Below are 14,540 nucleotides of genomic sequence, written 5' to 3' on the forward strand. Positions count from 1 at the left end.
ATTTTTCGGTAGTTTTATATACAAACTTTTTTCTGACCGGAAGTCGAAAAGTCGACTTTGATCTTTGAAATTGTAGGGGATAGGTTTTTTGTATTCCGTATAATGAGATTTTATGAGGACTACTTCTTGAAGTTTGTACCAGATAACTGGTCTCAAAGATTAATAAAAGATGATACTCATACAAATATGAGGTTTTTGGTGCCAATCTTTTAGAAAATAGGCGTTTCATTGAAGAGATTAGAATATGCTTCAGGTAATATTGTGAAAGTCTGTGTGTGAAGAATAAGGATCAAAGAAGAGATCAAAATCATTTTATCACCATTTTGTTCTCAGAAATCATTTGTATTCCACTTGAGTGGTTAATGATCAAAATTTGAATTTTTTGAGGGAACGAAACAAAGTTCAGATGATCGAAATTCTTCGAATATTTTGACATATCACTTATCGCGGTCTCTGTAAAAATATATCCAAAAGAGGTCAACTAGCAAAATGTTTATATGGTGACCAACATTTTGTTCGTTGACCACTTTTTGATACATTTTACAGAAACCGAGATATTTGAGCTCCAAGTTGCCGGTTTCTGTGGTCTTCTATTAGAGTGTTTACGGAATCCAAGGAATAGGAAATTAATAAAGGGGTTTTCGGTTCTTTTCGGGAAAAACGGTCCCATCTTCGGACAGCCGGTCCCAAATTTCGACAACGGTCCCATTAGTCCGACACGGTCCCAACGGTACGACAACGGTCCCAACCATGCTTACTGGGAAAATTGGGATATTTGCCAGCGTGTTTTTTTTAAATCTGAAATTATAGGCTTAGGCTGGAACACCTATTTTACATTATTGTCAGAAAAAAAATATTTTTGCTTAAATGTGAGCCTATAACGCGAAACCAAAAATCGGAGCATTCTGAAAAAAATTCCAGAGCACATTTTTCAAGCCTGGTTGGGACCGTTTACGGCAAGTTACGACCGTTATCGGAACATTGGGACCGTTTTTGGATCAATGAAACCATTATCGGACAAATGGGACCGGTGTCGAACTTCGTTGTAACCGGCGGTCCTGCTTTGGGACCACTCTTCCCGGAAAGAGCCGATTTTTCATGCCTTCCACCTCATTCAAACCTGAAATTAGAAAAATTCCTCAATAATAATGAAAACGTTTATTTCGCTCATCCTTGGAATCATTTTTGAAAAAAAAATTAAAGAATTAAACTATTTGAGAATATTTTCTCAAAATTCCTAATTCCGAATACTCAAGAATTATTCATCCTCGTCATCAGACCAGCTAGGTTCGGTTGAATATGGAAATCCACTGTGACATCGAAAACGGGAGTTTGGGATGTACTCTATCATAGATATATTGAGCCGGCCTTGGATTCTGTTGTTCGCCATTGCGTACGTTGTCCATCTGCGACCACATCTGCACCAGATTTCTTTTCCATAGATGGTTTCTCGGACTTCCCAACTACGGCCAAGCTGCCTTAACATTCCGCAAAGCTTGTCTACAGCAAATGTCGCGTCTGCAGGAACGGCTATCTCCAGTTCGAAATTGGAGAAGTTTTCATCGGTGGCATAGTTTGTGATTTGATTCATAACAAAATCCTGAGCCAGTCCTTTCCTGGGGTATGCCCATTCATTTGGTACGTGCATGAACATCCATACATTGTCTAGAACAATTTTTTTCGACGGCATAATTTTCCGGAAATTCGAAATCATATTGTCTAATCCTTCATTTCGCGTGAGCAATTCTGAAAAGCAAAAATCTCAATAAGATGAATTGTAGTGTTTCAAATCACCTATGCTGTTTACACTCCATTTTATAGCAGACTCATGGCCATCTGGTTGCCGTTTAATTAAATCCGAAAAACGTCCAAAATGGGTCCCTTTGCTAGCGTCTTCGTTGTCCCAGCACAATTTAATTTCCGCCGATTTTGCACTCCATTGATTGATAAAAAGCGAGAAAAAATCAACTGGGATAATTGTAGTCGCATGGGTATCCATTCCAAAGATAATATTCTTGGCAATGAAATTGCTCCGAATGAACTCTGCCAAAGTTTTCATATTCTCGTCTTGAGTGGTGGTGTCAATAAATCTTTCAATAATTTCATTTTGAATTCTGTAAATTAAAAATTGAAAAATTGAAAACAATCGGTTTGAACACACCTTATAGACAATTCAATGGTTTGGTAAACTTTACCATCTGGAAATCCATATTCCAATTTTTTCATAGTTACGAAGTTGTGCTCGTCGCATCCATCACAAAAATTCAAGCAAGTCTCACATCCTTTACAAAATAAATTCATTCCGAAAATTTTTTTCAAATGGGACTCTGAAAAAACCCATTTCTAGACTGCTAGATAAATCATAAAAACTCACTTTTTGATCCATATAAAGTTTCAATAATTTCCTTGTGGATAAATTTATTCAAGTGAGGATAGCGCGTGCATATGTCCGAAACATGGATCTCAGCTCCATCATTCATTGGATGAATTCGATGGTAGTTGAAAAACCTGAAACTTCAACATTAAGTTGCTCTGAGATATACACATCGTTATACCTGCAGAAATTTGAGAGCTCTGATAGCTTCACTCGATACTTATTAACGTTAATTTTAAAGAATTGCAGTTGCTGTTCTTCGGCTAATAAGTCGAAATCCCAAGGGGCGTTATCCCTGGATGAGCTATTGAATGAAATCTTATTTGAAAGCGAACGGTGCCGGTATTCGGAGAGCATGAAGACGTTCATGCTTTTGTTAACAGTCTGGAAGTATGTGATTTTTTTGAAAATCAATTGCAAATAAATTACTCACTCTCAACGCGAGAATCTCCTTAGCACCTTGATTTGTCAGTGGATTATGTTTGAGTGTGAAATCCATAATGCGAGCTCTGATGACATCATTTCCAAAACAAAACTGAATGTTTGTCTGCGACTTTGGTAGCTCTTCCGAAATCATTGGATCTTTTTCAGCATTCATGGCTCTGAAAAAGCATCAGATTTTTCGTTAACTTAAATTTATATGTTTTGAAAGCCGTGAAGAAGGAACATCCAAATTTCATAGGATCAAAAAGGAATCATCCGAATTTCACAGAAAAGAACATCAGAAATATATAGGAGAAAGACGAACATGAAGGAAAAAAAGGTAAAAAGAAAGGCACTGTGTATTTTATATGCCAGAAAAAATATGAGGTGGAAGAGTTTTTTTTTCTTTCGAAGAAAAATCGAACTGAAAGAAATGTGTGTTCCCAAATATCAAATGTGAACAAATGCAAATTTTTTTGGTTTTGTTCCCAGCAGAACAGCTGGCACAAAACGGAAATTAAAAAGAGCCAGATGTTTGTTTCTCCATCGATCTAGCAGCCATCAGCACAAAGCAGAGTCTTAACGTAGGCTAGGAATTTATAACCACCCAGAGTCAGGATTATTCATTAATGATAAATTCTGTGTTGTACTCCCTTCATTTTGTATCTTTCTCCGTTTCTCCGCTTTCCTTGATCGTTTGCGAATCTGAGAAGACTACATTATTTGGAGCCTATTTTCAATTAATTTTGAGCTCCCGCGCATTCAGTTAATCGTTTATTCTGAGACAATACTGATCTAAGAATCACATATGAGACAATTCTTGGAGAATCACATATGAGATATGAGACACCATTATGCATTTTTAAGTGATTTGGAAAAATTGTTGGAAGTTTCAGGATTTGAAAAAGCAAAATAATCCAGTTTTCACGATTCTTGTCGAAGAATCTGAAAAATATGCACCATTAAAAAAGAACAATGCATAAAAACGTTAGGAAAGTAAGAGAAGGAAAGTAGGAACTTTGAAAGAAAGAATACAAAAAATCGAACCACGAGAAAAGTGCAGGAAAGAACAACTGGTGAAAATCAAGTTTGAAAGGAGACAGCCGTTTGTTTCCCTGCCGATCTAGCAGTCGAGAACACATCATTCTTTGGGGTCACTTCTCAGATTCGTATCTTTCTTAGTGTCTCGGCAGGCAGTGGTTGTTTGTGAGCGTTTTTGAAGAAAAAAGCAAGAAGACTACATTTTGAACCTACTTTTAACCAACGTTCAGCTCCCCGTGCACTCATATCATCATTAATTCGGAAATGATACTCTCCATGTAAACGCCGCAATTAAAATTTAACCAGGATGTTGACACCTTGGGCCCGAGAAAGATATCGTATTATCGGGAATCTTCGCAACATTTTCAGGAAGCTCAGGATCGATGAGAATATTAATTGTTTCCGAGAAATGTTCATTAGAAATCAAATTTTTGCAGAATCATATATAAGACAGCATCATGCATTTTTGAGTGATTTGGAGTGTGTCGAATATCATTCAATACATAAAAATACTCATAAAGAAAATAACAACAATGAAGCGTTTTGATCAATAACATATGTTCCTAAAAATTCTTGGAAATTTCAGAATTGGGAGAAGCATGCAAAATACTCCAATTTTCATTATTCCTTGTTGAATAATCTCATCTTTTTCTGTTTCTATCCCTGGTCTTGCTTTTTTAATTACAGCTCACACGCTTTTGGTCGGAAACAATTGTGGAAATCACGTCGTTTGTATTGGCAACATCCAATTTTTGGAGGGAGGATTCGGCGTTGATAGCAGAATTGTGTGGAAGTGAGGAAACTTTGGAGATTCATGGGAAATTGAATTGTTAGCTACAATTATTTATTAGATATCATATTTCTTATAAAACCATACATGAGAAAAACACTGTCATACATTTTTGATTGATTTGGAGGGTGTGAATAAATATTTGATGACATGAAGAAAGAAGGAACTCCCTTTATGAGTATTTTTATCCGATGCATAAAAATACTCATAAAGGGAATAGCAACAATCAAAAGTTTTGAATCGATAACACATGTTTTCACAGGTTTTTCAAATATTCGGAATTGGGGATAATGTAAAGTTTTCAATTGATAACACAAAAGCTCAAATGCTTTTTGAAAATCAAGCTTTGGTACAAACATGCAAAATAATCCAGTTGCTCCGAATCTTGTTGTAGAATCTCATCTTTTCCCACTTGCAGTTCTCGTGTTGCTCATTTAATGGCAGCTCACGCTCTTGGTCGGAAGCAATTGTTGAAAGTATCCAGGAATTAAGCTTGGAAGCATTCAATCTTTTGAGGAAAGATTCCGCGTCGATTGCCACATTGAGCGGAAGGAAGAATTCCATTGTAAAGTTGGACTGCTTCTCCATGTTCCCCGTATTGACGATACATGGGATGATGATCACGTTGCTTCGAATTCGGTGATCGTTAAATTTCCCTGAGAAGACAATGGCACAGTGTTGAGTTGAAGACACTACTTTTCGGATTTTGCTAGTGATGCGATATAGCTTCGTATAGTTCCTCAATAATTCTTGCAACTGCCGAAACACGCGTCCAGAGAAGGTAAACTTAATGGTAAGTGACTCAATGAAATGCGTTGACTCCCAAGACAATTCTTCGTCTTTTCTTCCAAAACAGAATTTTGTGAAAAACTGTTTTTTGTTGCCAAGTTCGCAATATTCCTGGAAATCATGCACGTCCAGAACAGCGCTTCTCACTTTCCACTGCTTCAAAATTGCTACCAAAACTTCCACCGGAGGCCCGTCATATCTGGGGGATGGAATCGTCAGCTTTTTTACGGAAATATTGTCTTCAATAAAACTTGAAAGGAGCTTCATGCAGCTTTCCTTGTCACTGGTGCTATTCATGCATCGTTGAGCTATTTGAAACATTAGCCTGAAATTTCTTCGATTCAAATTTAGAGTAATAATAAGAAAACTTACAACTCAGGGACTGAGATGTGATTGAACACAGTATTAGATCCACGGCTCAACATTTTCCATGTGACTAAACTATGCTCTTCCAGATTATCCACCAAATCGAAACAAAGTTTGCATCCCCCGCAGAGTTGATCCATCCCGAACACCTTTTTCAAATGTTTCTCTGGAATAATGGACAATTTGAATAATAGTATAATTAAAAGCCTACTTTCCGAGCCAATCAGGGTTTGAATTATTTTTCGATGAAGCAGTCTTGAGATCCGCAGACGTTTCCTGTACTGATTGATAATTTGAACCTCAGTGACATTGCCGTCAACGTAATCGTGGAGGTATCTGGATTTTCAGAGCAGTGTATCTCAATTTTGGCGTGTCGAACTTACTGTAGAAAAAGTGAAGCTTTACGCATATCAACAGAAGTTCCGTTTACGCATATAGTTGGATACCAATAATATACATTTCCAGGAGATAAATAAATTTTCAGCACATCCTTTTTATAACCGCTTCCCATCTTGAATAATGCGTATTCGGCTCTTACATCCACATTCTATTAAAAAAATTTCTGTTGAATTCAAGCGGCATCAATATAACTCACTTTCATCATCATTGCCCAACATATGAAGTCGGCTTTATAATCAGAAGAATCATCAATCTGGAGAATTTTGTCACGGATAATGTCAACGTTTGCGAAAAATGGTCCAACTGGGATGTCTTTAACCGCGGTGTCATTCTCTTCATCAGAATTTGTCTCAAAAATAGACAATTGATTGAGGAAGGGTTGATTAGAAGTCATTGATGTGAATCTGAAAGAAGCATTACGAATTTGAAACAAAATTTTCTCTACTATACCACGTTTTGACAAAACGCGGTATTCAAAAAAAGCTATGGTTGTTTTTGCTATCCAAACGTTTCATACTATTTGTAAGAACAAACATATATGCGGTTATGTCCCCACACATTCTTGATAAAAGGTATGAGAATCGGTTATGCAAATAGAGATTCTTTGGAGGTCCTACCGAAACAAACAGCTGCAGAAATACATAGAAAAGAGCTAAATGGGCAATAGAAACAATAGTCAAAAATTAATCTCGCTACTTGCATACTGCAATATGTCTCAACCCTCGCTAAAGTGCTGCAAATTAATGATCTGGTTGATGGTAAATTATTTTTTGAGGATACTTATTAGCAACTCCATTCAATTTGATTGCGGCGTTCTAATTTTTGCAGCACTGTTCAGTAATTGTTCTTTTAAAGGAAGGCGTTTAATTAGGAGATGCTATATATTTGAGTTTTACAGTTTTTTTTTGTTGCAAGTTTATGAGATAAAGGAGCTGAAAGTGAAGCAAAAACTCCTCAAAGAATAAAACCCGGGAGGGCAGACTAAGAAAGCATAGACAGCAAAGAAAACGTGAGATGGCTTAAGTAATCATTGACTAGACTGGCCTCTTCCACCTGGCTTCCCCCTTTGTGGTCCAAAAGAGATCACAGGGAGAACACACAACGAGACATTCTAAATAAATCCACATTATGTAATACAAGGATGACCCAAGCTCAATTGTTTGAATAGGGTTTGAATGGGTGACTGACGCCATAAATGAATGGTTAGTGCGTTTCCTCCACAAGATCCGTATTCAAACGCTGACTAACTAGGTCAGAGAAATAAGATGCTCAAGACCTTGAGAGGTTTGAAAAAGGGAATTATGGATGTCTAGATTTTGGGATCCTCACAACCGGACACCTTGCATCTTACCGTATCGCACGTTCGAAATACTGATCCAGCGGTTTGTAACTTGAGGCACTAGAACGTCAATATGTGAAATTGTTAATTGCAAAATGACCCGTTTTTAAAGGTCCGCATGCAATATAATTAGTTATAATTTCAAAACAGTTTTAATGTATTCTGAAAAAAGATTTTACGTTTAGAAGATTTTCTGAACTTTCATCTCTATTGCTAGTTTTAATTGTATTGTGTTATTGGCAAATGCCCAACACAATGTATAAAAAAAAGATAACTTGGAACATTAAACACTTTGAAAATCAGTCGAAATGCTTCAAATTCAAATTTTTTTCGCTATTTTCTTTTATCCAATGACATACTGGAAAAATGAATAAATTCCTGGAGAACCAGGAAAATAAAGTAGTTTTTCGAAAGAACCGCCCAAATTTTGAACTAGACTTGAAAATATTTTCGCGCGTTTAAAAACTTCATTTACTCAGAGTTACATCTTTCAACTTTACGAAGAAAGCATATGAAAGCGTTTTCACGTCTCGTTTCTCTAAATCTCCATTTCCATTTTTGATCCTTTCTCGTGCGGATTTTCTCAACGCCCAAAGAAGTGAAAAATATTTCTTTGAAAAAGAAAAATAGACATTGACGGAGGACAATTATTTTAGAGAAAAACCAACTAACTCTACGAAAAGGTTATATAGGCAAGCATATCAAAAATCAGATTTACATCAAAATTGCAGAACAAAAGCAGAGAAAATCTGGTTCAACGGGATGCCAAGAATTTTCTCTATGTGGGTTTTCAGTTTCTTAAAAGGGATCAACTTCAAATATTATAGAAACCATTTGAGCTTTTAACTTTTCCATAATTGGTCATTGAAAGTTTGCTTGATTATTAAAAATCAAAAACCAAATGACTTTCTTGTACGGCTTTCATTCCGTCAGAACCCTAATGAAAATATAGAATTTATAAAAGTACATTTATTAGGTTGGAAGAAAAGTAACTGTCCACTTTTTAATTTGTGAATAACCCGAAAACAAGAATTATCCAATATTCAAAATATGCACCGTCGTGGTCCACGACATGCTGACAACGTTCAGGTAACTTGTGGATACCAGGCTACGACTCAAAGAATTTTTTCAGTCCAGATGTTATCTCATTTACAGTGTTAAACATTTTCCCTCCGGATGACATTACATATTTCTAAATAACCAATTATGAAAGGAGCAAATCAGGAGTTTGAAAAGGAGGCGTAAAGAAAAACCGTCCAGTTGAAGCGGTCCAGGTCTTACTTGACTTCCCGCGGAACATAATATCTCGTTTTATTAAAGGATATGCAATTCAGTCCTAAGCTGCTTTGGATGAACGGCTGACCAATTTCCTTAAACTGCAGACGTGGTCCTTTCATTATTGGTTATTCGGAGATATGCAACGTCATTTGGAGGGAAAATAATTTTTTACACTGTCGATGAGATAAAAACGGCACTTTAGGAATACTTTGATTAGCGGCCAGCTGGCTTTTGGAGGGATAGTATCCACAAGTTACCTGAATGTTGTCAACATGTCGTGGACCACGACGGTGCACACTGTCAATCTCGGATTAATCTTGTTTTTGTGTTATTCACGAATTAAAAAATGAACAGTTACTTTCCAACCTAATAAAATATAAAAATATACAACCTGGCTACAAAAAACATAAGCCATACAGAATGGAATGAATAAGTTCAATTTTTAAAAAGTTGGGATAACTTGAATATTTTGTCCTGGATGAGATTTTCCAAAAAATTTTTTTGATGAAATATGGAATGTTTAGAACATAATTTTAATTTTCCATGGGAGTACGAGCTGTCCTTTTTGAAAATATTTTGAAAAAACGACATATTTTTGAGCCTGAAAAGGGCTTGACCAAGAATAAGATCTCGCAGAATGAAGCCTACTACATAAAAGAATCTGCCAAAAACTGATAAAATATAAATATTCCAAAACGAGATGAATACTTTCTAAATCCAATCATTCTTCTCAGTCTTTTTTTGAGAACTAATTTAGAGAGTTCGCATTTGTAGAAGCTATTTGCAGAAGTTCATTTGACCAGTTCTCCAGTATAGCAGTTCTTATTCCCCGAGTTTTCATACTAACTACAATCATTTTTCAAGTTCAAAAATGGGTCGTTCCTTCAAAACTGAAAAAATCATAGACGATCAATTTCTTATTCAAGTTCTAGAGAGATTTCGAGAAAAGAAATACGTTATAATCACAGAATGTTTGAAAATTTATGAGTGAACAACCCGGCTAAACTGATAAGACTATGAAAACTAAAATTCGAAACGCACTTGTAATTCTTCACATTCGTGAAACGAGTAATTTTGACATCTGTTTCCAGATATTAAAAATTGAATACAATATGTATTAAAAAATCCAAAATTGTATTCATAACAAGTGCGCATATTGAATGCATTCGTAATCAATGTTCTTGCAATAAGACTCTTTCAAGGTCAAAACGTATGCAATTTGAATGGCGATCCCATCACTGATAGATAGACTGATAGATAGATAAATGATCCCTCTGACTTCACTGATAACAATATTTGGTTGAAGGAGTTGAAGTGGAGGTCTGACGCCTAAAATCTGCAAAATATAGCTTTCCATGGGTACACAAATCTCTTCTCTATTCAACCAATTTTGGTCATAACTATAACTTTTATAATGAAAAAATGGGAAAATTAAATTTAAAGATTTTTTACAAGGGATGGATGTGGATAATTCTTTAAGAATAATAACAAGATGGAAGATTTGTCACCGATTACAATAAAAATTTTGAAAAATAATGGGGTAAGTTTGAAAAGAAACACTTTGGAAAGTTCTGGGGAGAAAATAAAATTACATATGACTAGGTGTGATTAAAGTAAGCAATTTGACACTATAAATCTCAGAAAATGATCTGGAACACAACACAACGTAAAGCGGGAAAGAGAAAAAGCTCATGAGGGTTACCCGAATGTTCAATTTATAAGGAATAAAGATGAATCAGTTATTCTTGGAACTAGTGGAATTTCCGCTCATTGGCCACGGCTTCTGGTCGGTCATATCCATCTGGCAGACGTAGTCGTTGGCGGTGTAGATCGTACCAAGACGCTTTATCCGTTCTTCTTCAGTCTCTTCTTTCCAGCCTTTTTTGTTTTTTGACAGTCTGCTAGATCGGCCTGTCTCTGCTTCATCCTCACTGGAGCTCTTCGTACGGTCTTTGCGTTTCTGAAAACAGGATAAAGTTAAAAATTGCGAAAGCTTGTGACTGATTGCAGTGGTAAAAAGGTACTCATTGACATTAAATCATTATTGACACTGAAAAAAACTTTTTCGATTTTAAAATGAACAAAGTGGTTTCCGAATCGGATAAAGAAGCCAGATCTTGGTCAGTTTCTAGAACACATTTTTTATTTAAAGCACCCCATAGAACTATGTTACAGGTTGTAGGTAATAAAACCATTTTCTAAGATCCAGTCTTCAATCAGTTTGATTTAGAAAGTAAATGAACACGATTCCTGTTTGCCGTATTTGCCCACCCAATTCGACAACTTTGAGCTCAATTATGTCGATTCATGTGAGAGATATCATAACATTGTAAACTGATAAATTATATATCATCAACATTTTATCAGTTGACAAGTTTTTGATATCTCTCGCAGAAATTGAGATAATTGAGCTCAAAGCTGAAGGTTCGGGTGGAGTTCTGTGAAAGAAGTTACGGTAGGCATGTTTCTGCCAGATTTCTGCCAGATTTTTACATATTTATATAGACTACTCATTGCACATCGTCTGATGTTCTAGACCAGTACCACCCAGAATAGCATAACCAATACTTACCTCGGCGCTACTTTCCCGTGTCTCCTCTGGTTTGACTTCTTGCGCAGCACTGGAACTTGTTGGTTCTTCCAACACACCCTGACCACTCCGATAGCGTCTTCCAGAGATAATCACATCGACGCCAGGACCCCCTCCTTCGTAATTCCTGTCCACTCGCCGAATAGGAACTTCATGAACGGATCGACCAGCCCAGGAGTCCATGCTCCTGCTCATAGAGTCACTGATGTTGGTATTTGCCGGGATTGGAACTCCAGTTCTGGAAATGTTGAGCGATTAAGGAAATGGGGTCAAAGATTTGAAGACATTTCCAATTTTCAGCGCAAAATCCAGATTACTGAAGTCTCATAATAATAAAAATCAACTCACGCAAACGTGGATCTCTGCTCTACAATAGTCTCCTTCTCCTCCACCGTCCGCTTCCCCAATAATGTCTCCATACTTCTGAAAGACGATGTCGGTCGATTGGTTGTTGGCATTGTATACGCATCATTGCCTGAAATCGGTCTCGCATTAGTTTTTTTTCCTTTTTCTTGTTTGCCAATTCAAACTAACAATCAATCGAATAGGTCACTCGCTGTGGCGCCGCTGATGAAGATGCGGCGTGTGAGATGGAGAAGACATGAGACTGATGTTCGTCCCCTGGTGGGCGAGGTGGAACTGGGGAGCATCTAAGGTCTGGTGGTGGTGGGATTGCGGGTCCTCCACTTCCATAGGTGTCAATGTAGGATACAGGTCGACTTCTCCCAGGAATCGGTGATGTTGGTGGAGGTGGAGCATCGATTATGGAGCTTGTGGAGATATTAGCCAAAGGAGCTCGCTGGGTTTCAATGGAGAGTGGATTCTGTGTAGAGATGTTTCCATTGGCGATCTGAAACATTTTCTATGATATTTTTTGTTGGTCCCATTATACTCACTGTTTCATACTCATTGCCAATCGTCGAATAGTAATGTTCCCTCCTTGGCTGATCCAGCTGTCCTTGTTGCCGAAGTCGTTCTCGAACCACAGCAGCGTTTTCTCTATAATGTTGTTAATCTTACTATGTGTTGCTAATGAAGCGGACATGGCAACAAAATTGCAGAAACAAGTTTTTGCCCTATTCCGTTGTTTGAGTGCAAAAGATGAATGCTAACCTCATTGTAATGTACCGATAGGACGGTTCTCTGCTGGAAACAACTGATTGTTCATCAAATGGGACATTGGGAGGTATGGGGTCCGCAATGGGATATGTTGGAAGGATGGGTTCCGGGCGGTTGGAGGGACCGGGTTGGGAGTCATCTCCATAGTGGGATACGTTGCGGCGGATCTGGAATAATGAAACAGCTTATTATAAGATATGGAAGTGATAGGAATCAACGTAAAATCTGAAAATTCTCTAATGCTCGCTGTAAAATTCGTAAATGTCAGTCCATGAGTTCTTAATTTATATTAATCAAAGACACCCAGTTGCATATTGCTCTCATAGATTTCGAAGCAGGTTTTTTGTTTGCGTTTTTATGTTATCAAAGAAACTAGTTATCAGACGAAATTGAACAAAAAAATCTACCATACTGTCGCAAATAGAAGTTTGCTGAAATCGTCAAGTTTGAACTCAATTATCTCGGTTGCTGTGAAAGACATAACAATTTTGTCAATTAGTCTATTTTTTTTTGATATTTTGTTCTTCATCAGTTGGAAAATGTTTCATATATCTCACAGGAATCGAGATAATCAAGCTTAAATTTGATAGTTTGGGTAGGTTTCTATTTGATGAAATACGGCATAAACAATTACAGTTATGTTGTTTTTTTACCTACTACTGCCAGTTTCATAATTTTCGAGACACCGTTATCGAAACATCTCGAATTTTCTTTAAAAATCTCACCTTCGAGTACAAAAGATCAAGTTCCCGCTCGGTCTTCTCAATCTTCGCCTTTTTCTTATCCGCTCCAGCTTTTGGCTGATTGTTCAGGTTCACTTTTGCGTAGCCCGGATCGTAGGCGCTACTGTTATCCCCATCATTTGCATCTGCATTTCTGCCACGCTCCGATGTGATAGAGCTGTACGGATCTTCAGAATTTGGCGCATAGATCTGCGAAGCGCTTTGATAGACAGTTTCATCAGGACGAGTACGATTCTGAGGTCGGCCAGAGAAGATTGGGTAGTCGTATTTGCGATCACGGCTGGTGGATGGTCCGGTGACTTCGCCAACCTGGAATTTTGTATTTCTGGACCCCTAATCTTCATGACTTTTCTACCCACCTTTGAGTAGAGCGGATCTACAAACGAATCGGTTTCCGCGTCGATACATTCATACATGGGATTCACAGTTTCATCAACAAATCGGATATCATCCATTTCGGCTACGGTGACCCCGCCGGATCGTTTAGCTTTTTTGTCGATTGCCGTATACAAATCGGCCGGCAATTTAGGAAGCGCTCGACCTGGCGCCGATTGACGATTGAAGGTCAGCATATTCTGTAACTAGAATTGGGATATTATACGATTATACTATTTTAAGAGGCATTTTTAAATGACTAATTCTATGTTCATGATTAGATTTAGACACTTACCATGTTTGTAACCGGCTGCGAATGTCTATCATGAGGAGCTTTAACAGGGTTGGGTCGGAAATTGATGTTGTGGACGGCTGCAGTTTTGGAGTTGGTAGTTGGAGGGTTGCCACTGACAGTGACCACTCCATAGTCCGTTTCATCTTGTTTTTCTCTGAAAATTCAAAACTTTAAGTAGTTTGATCGTTACCGTATTCTTGAAGCCACTACTCTTCATTTTGCCGAGTATGTTCAAAAATTGCAAGCGCGCCCCACCGGGCACACATATGTTTTTAATACTAACACTTCCTTTTCATTGTTTTTCCTTCGTTCTTATTTTTTCACATCAAAAAGTAGTTTTTTCGCGAACAATAAGGATCAAAAATTAGGAATTTTAGTTGTCAAAACAACTTCTAATTTAGGAAATTAGTGAATTTTACTACAAATGTTATATAATTGTTTTTGATTTTTAAACAAAATTCTAGAAATCGGCTTACCTGTTAGATTTATCATTTCCGCAACAACTGCACAAGGTGAATACGGATATCATGACGACAAATACAGCGACGGTGAGCAAAAATTCAATTGGATCGATTCCAGAAATGACCGGCAGTGATGAGTTAATGTCAGCTAAAGGCAT

General features: G+C 37.3%; 3 protein-coding genes across 3 annotated transcripts; all 3 read right to left on the minus strand.

The window, feature by feature from the left end:
* Positions 1-1,258: 1,258 nt before the first annotated feature.
* CBG27472 lies at positions 1,259-2,972 on the minus strand (the record flags this gene model as incomplete). Its single annotated transcript, XM_045238958.1, has 6 exons — positions 1,259-1,746; positions 1,795-2,114; positions 2,162-2,327; positions 2,375-2,508; positions 2,556-2,758; positions 2,808-2,972. The coding sequence occupies 6 exons, from the start codon at positions 2,970-2,972 to the stop codon at positions 1,259-1,261; spliced, it is 1,476 nt and encodes a 491-aa protein (XP_045098041.1).
* A 1,995-nt stretch (positions 2,973-4,967) lies between these two features.
* CBG27473 lies at positions 4,968-6,576 on the minus strand (the record flags this gene model as incomplete). Its single annotated transcript, XM_045238959.1, has 5 exons — positions 4,968-5,742; positions 5,790-5,949; positions 5,995-6,119; positions 6,167-6,330; positions 6,379-6,576. 5 exons carry the CDS (start codon positions 6,574-6,576, stop codon positions 4,968-4,970), a joined length of 1,422 nt encoding a protein of 473 aa, XP_045098042.1.
* A 3,958-nt stretch (positions 6,577-10,534) lies between these two features.
* CBG01874 lies at positions 10,535-14,540 on the minus strand (the record flags this gene model as incomplete). Its single annotated transcript, XM_045238960.1, has 10 exons — positions 10,535-10,759; positions 11,372-11,627; positions 11,738-11,864; positions 11,924-12,239; positions 12,286-12,388; positions 12,503-12,675; positions 13,234-13,560; positions 13,611-13,832; positions 13,922-14,075; positions 14,398-14,540. The coding sequence occupies 10 exons, from the start codon at positions 14,538-14,540 to the stop codon at positions 10,535-10,537; spliced, it is 2,046 nt and encodes a 681-aa protein (XP_045091961.1).

Source organism: Caenorhabditis briggsae, assembly GCF_000004555.2.
Source record: "Caenorhabditis briggsae complete genome, chrX, whole genome shotgun sequence".
Classification (NCBI taxonomy): Eukaryota; Metazoa; Nematoda; class Chromadorea; order Rhabditida; family Rhabditidae; genus Caenorhabditis; species Caenorhabditis briggsae.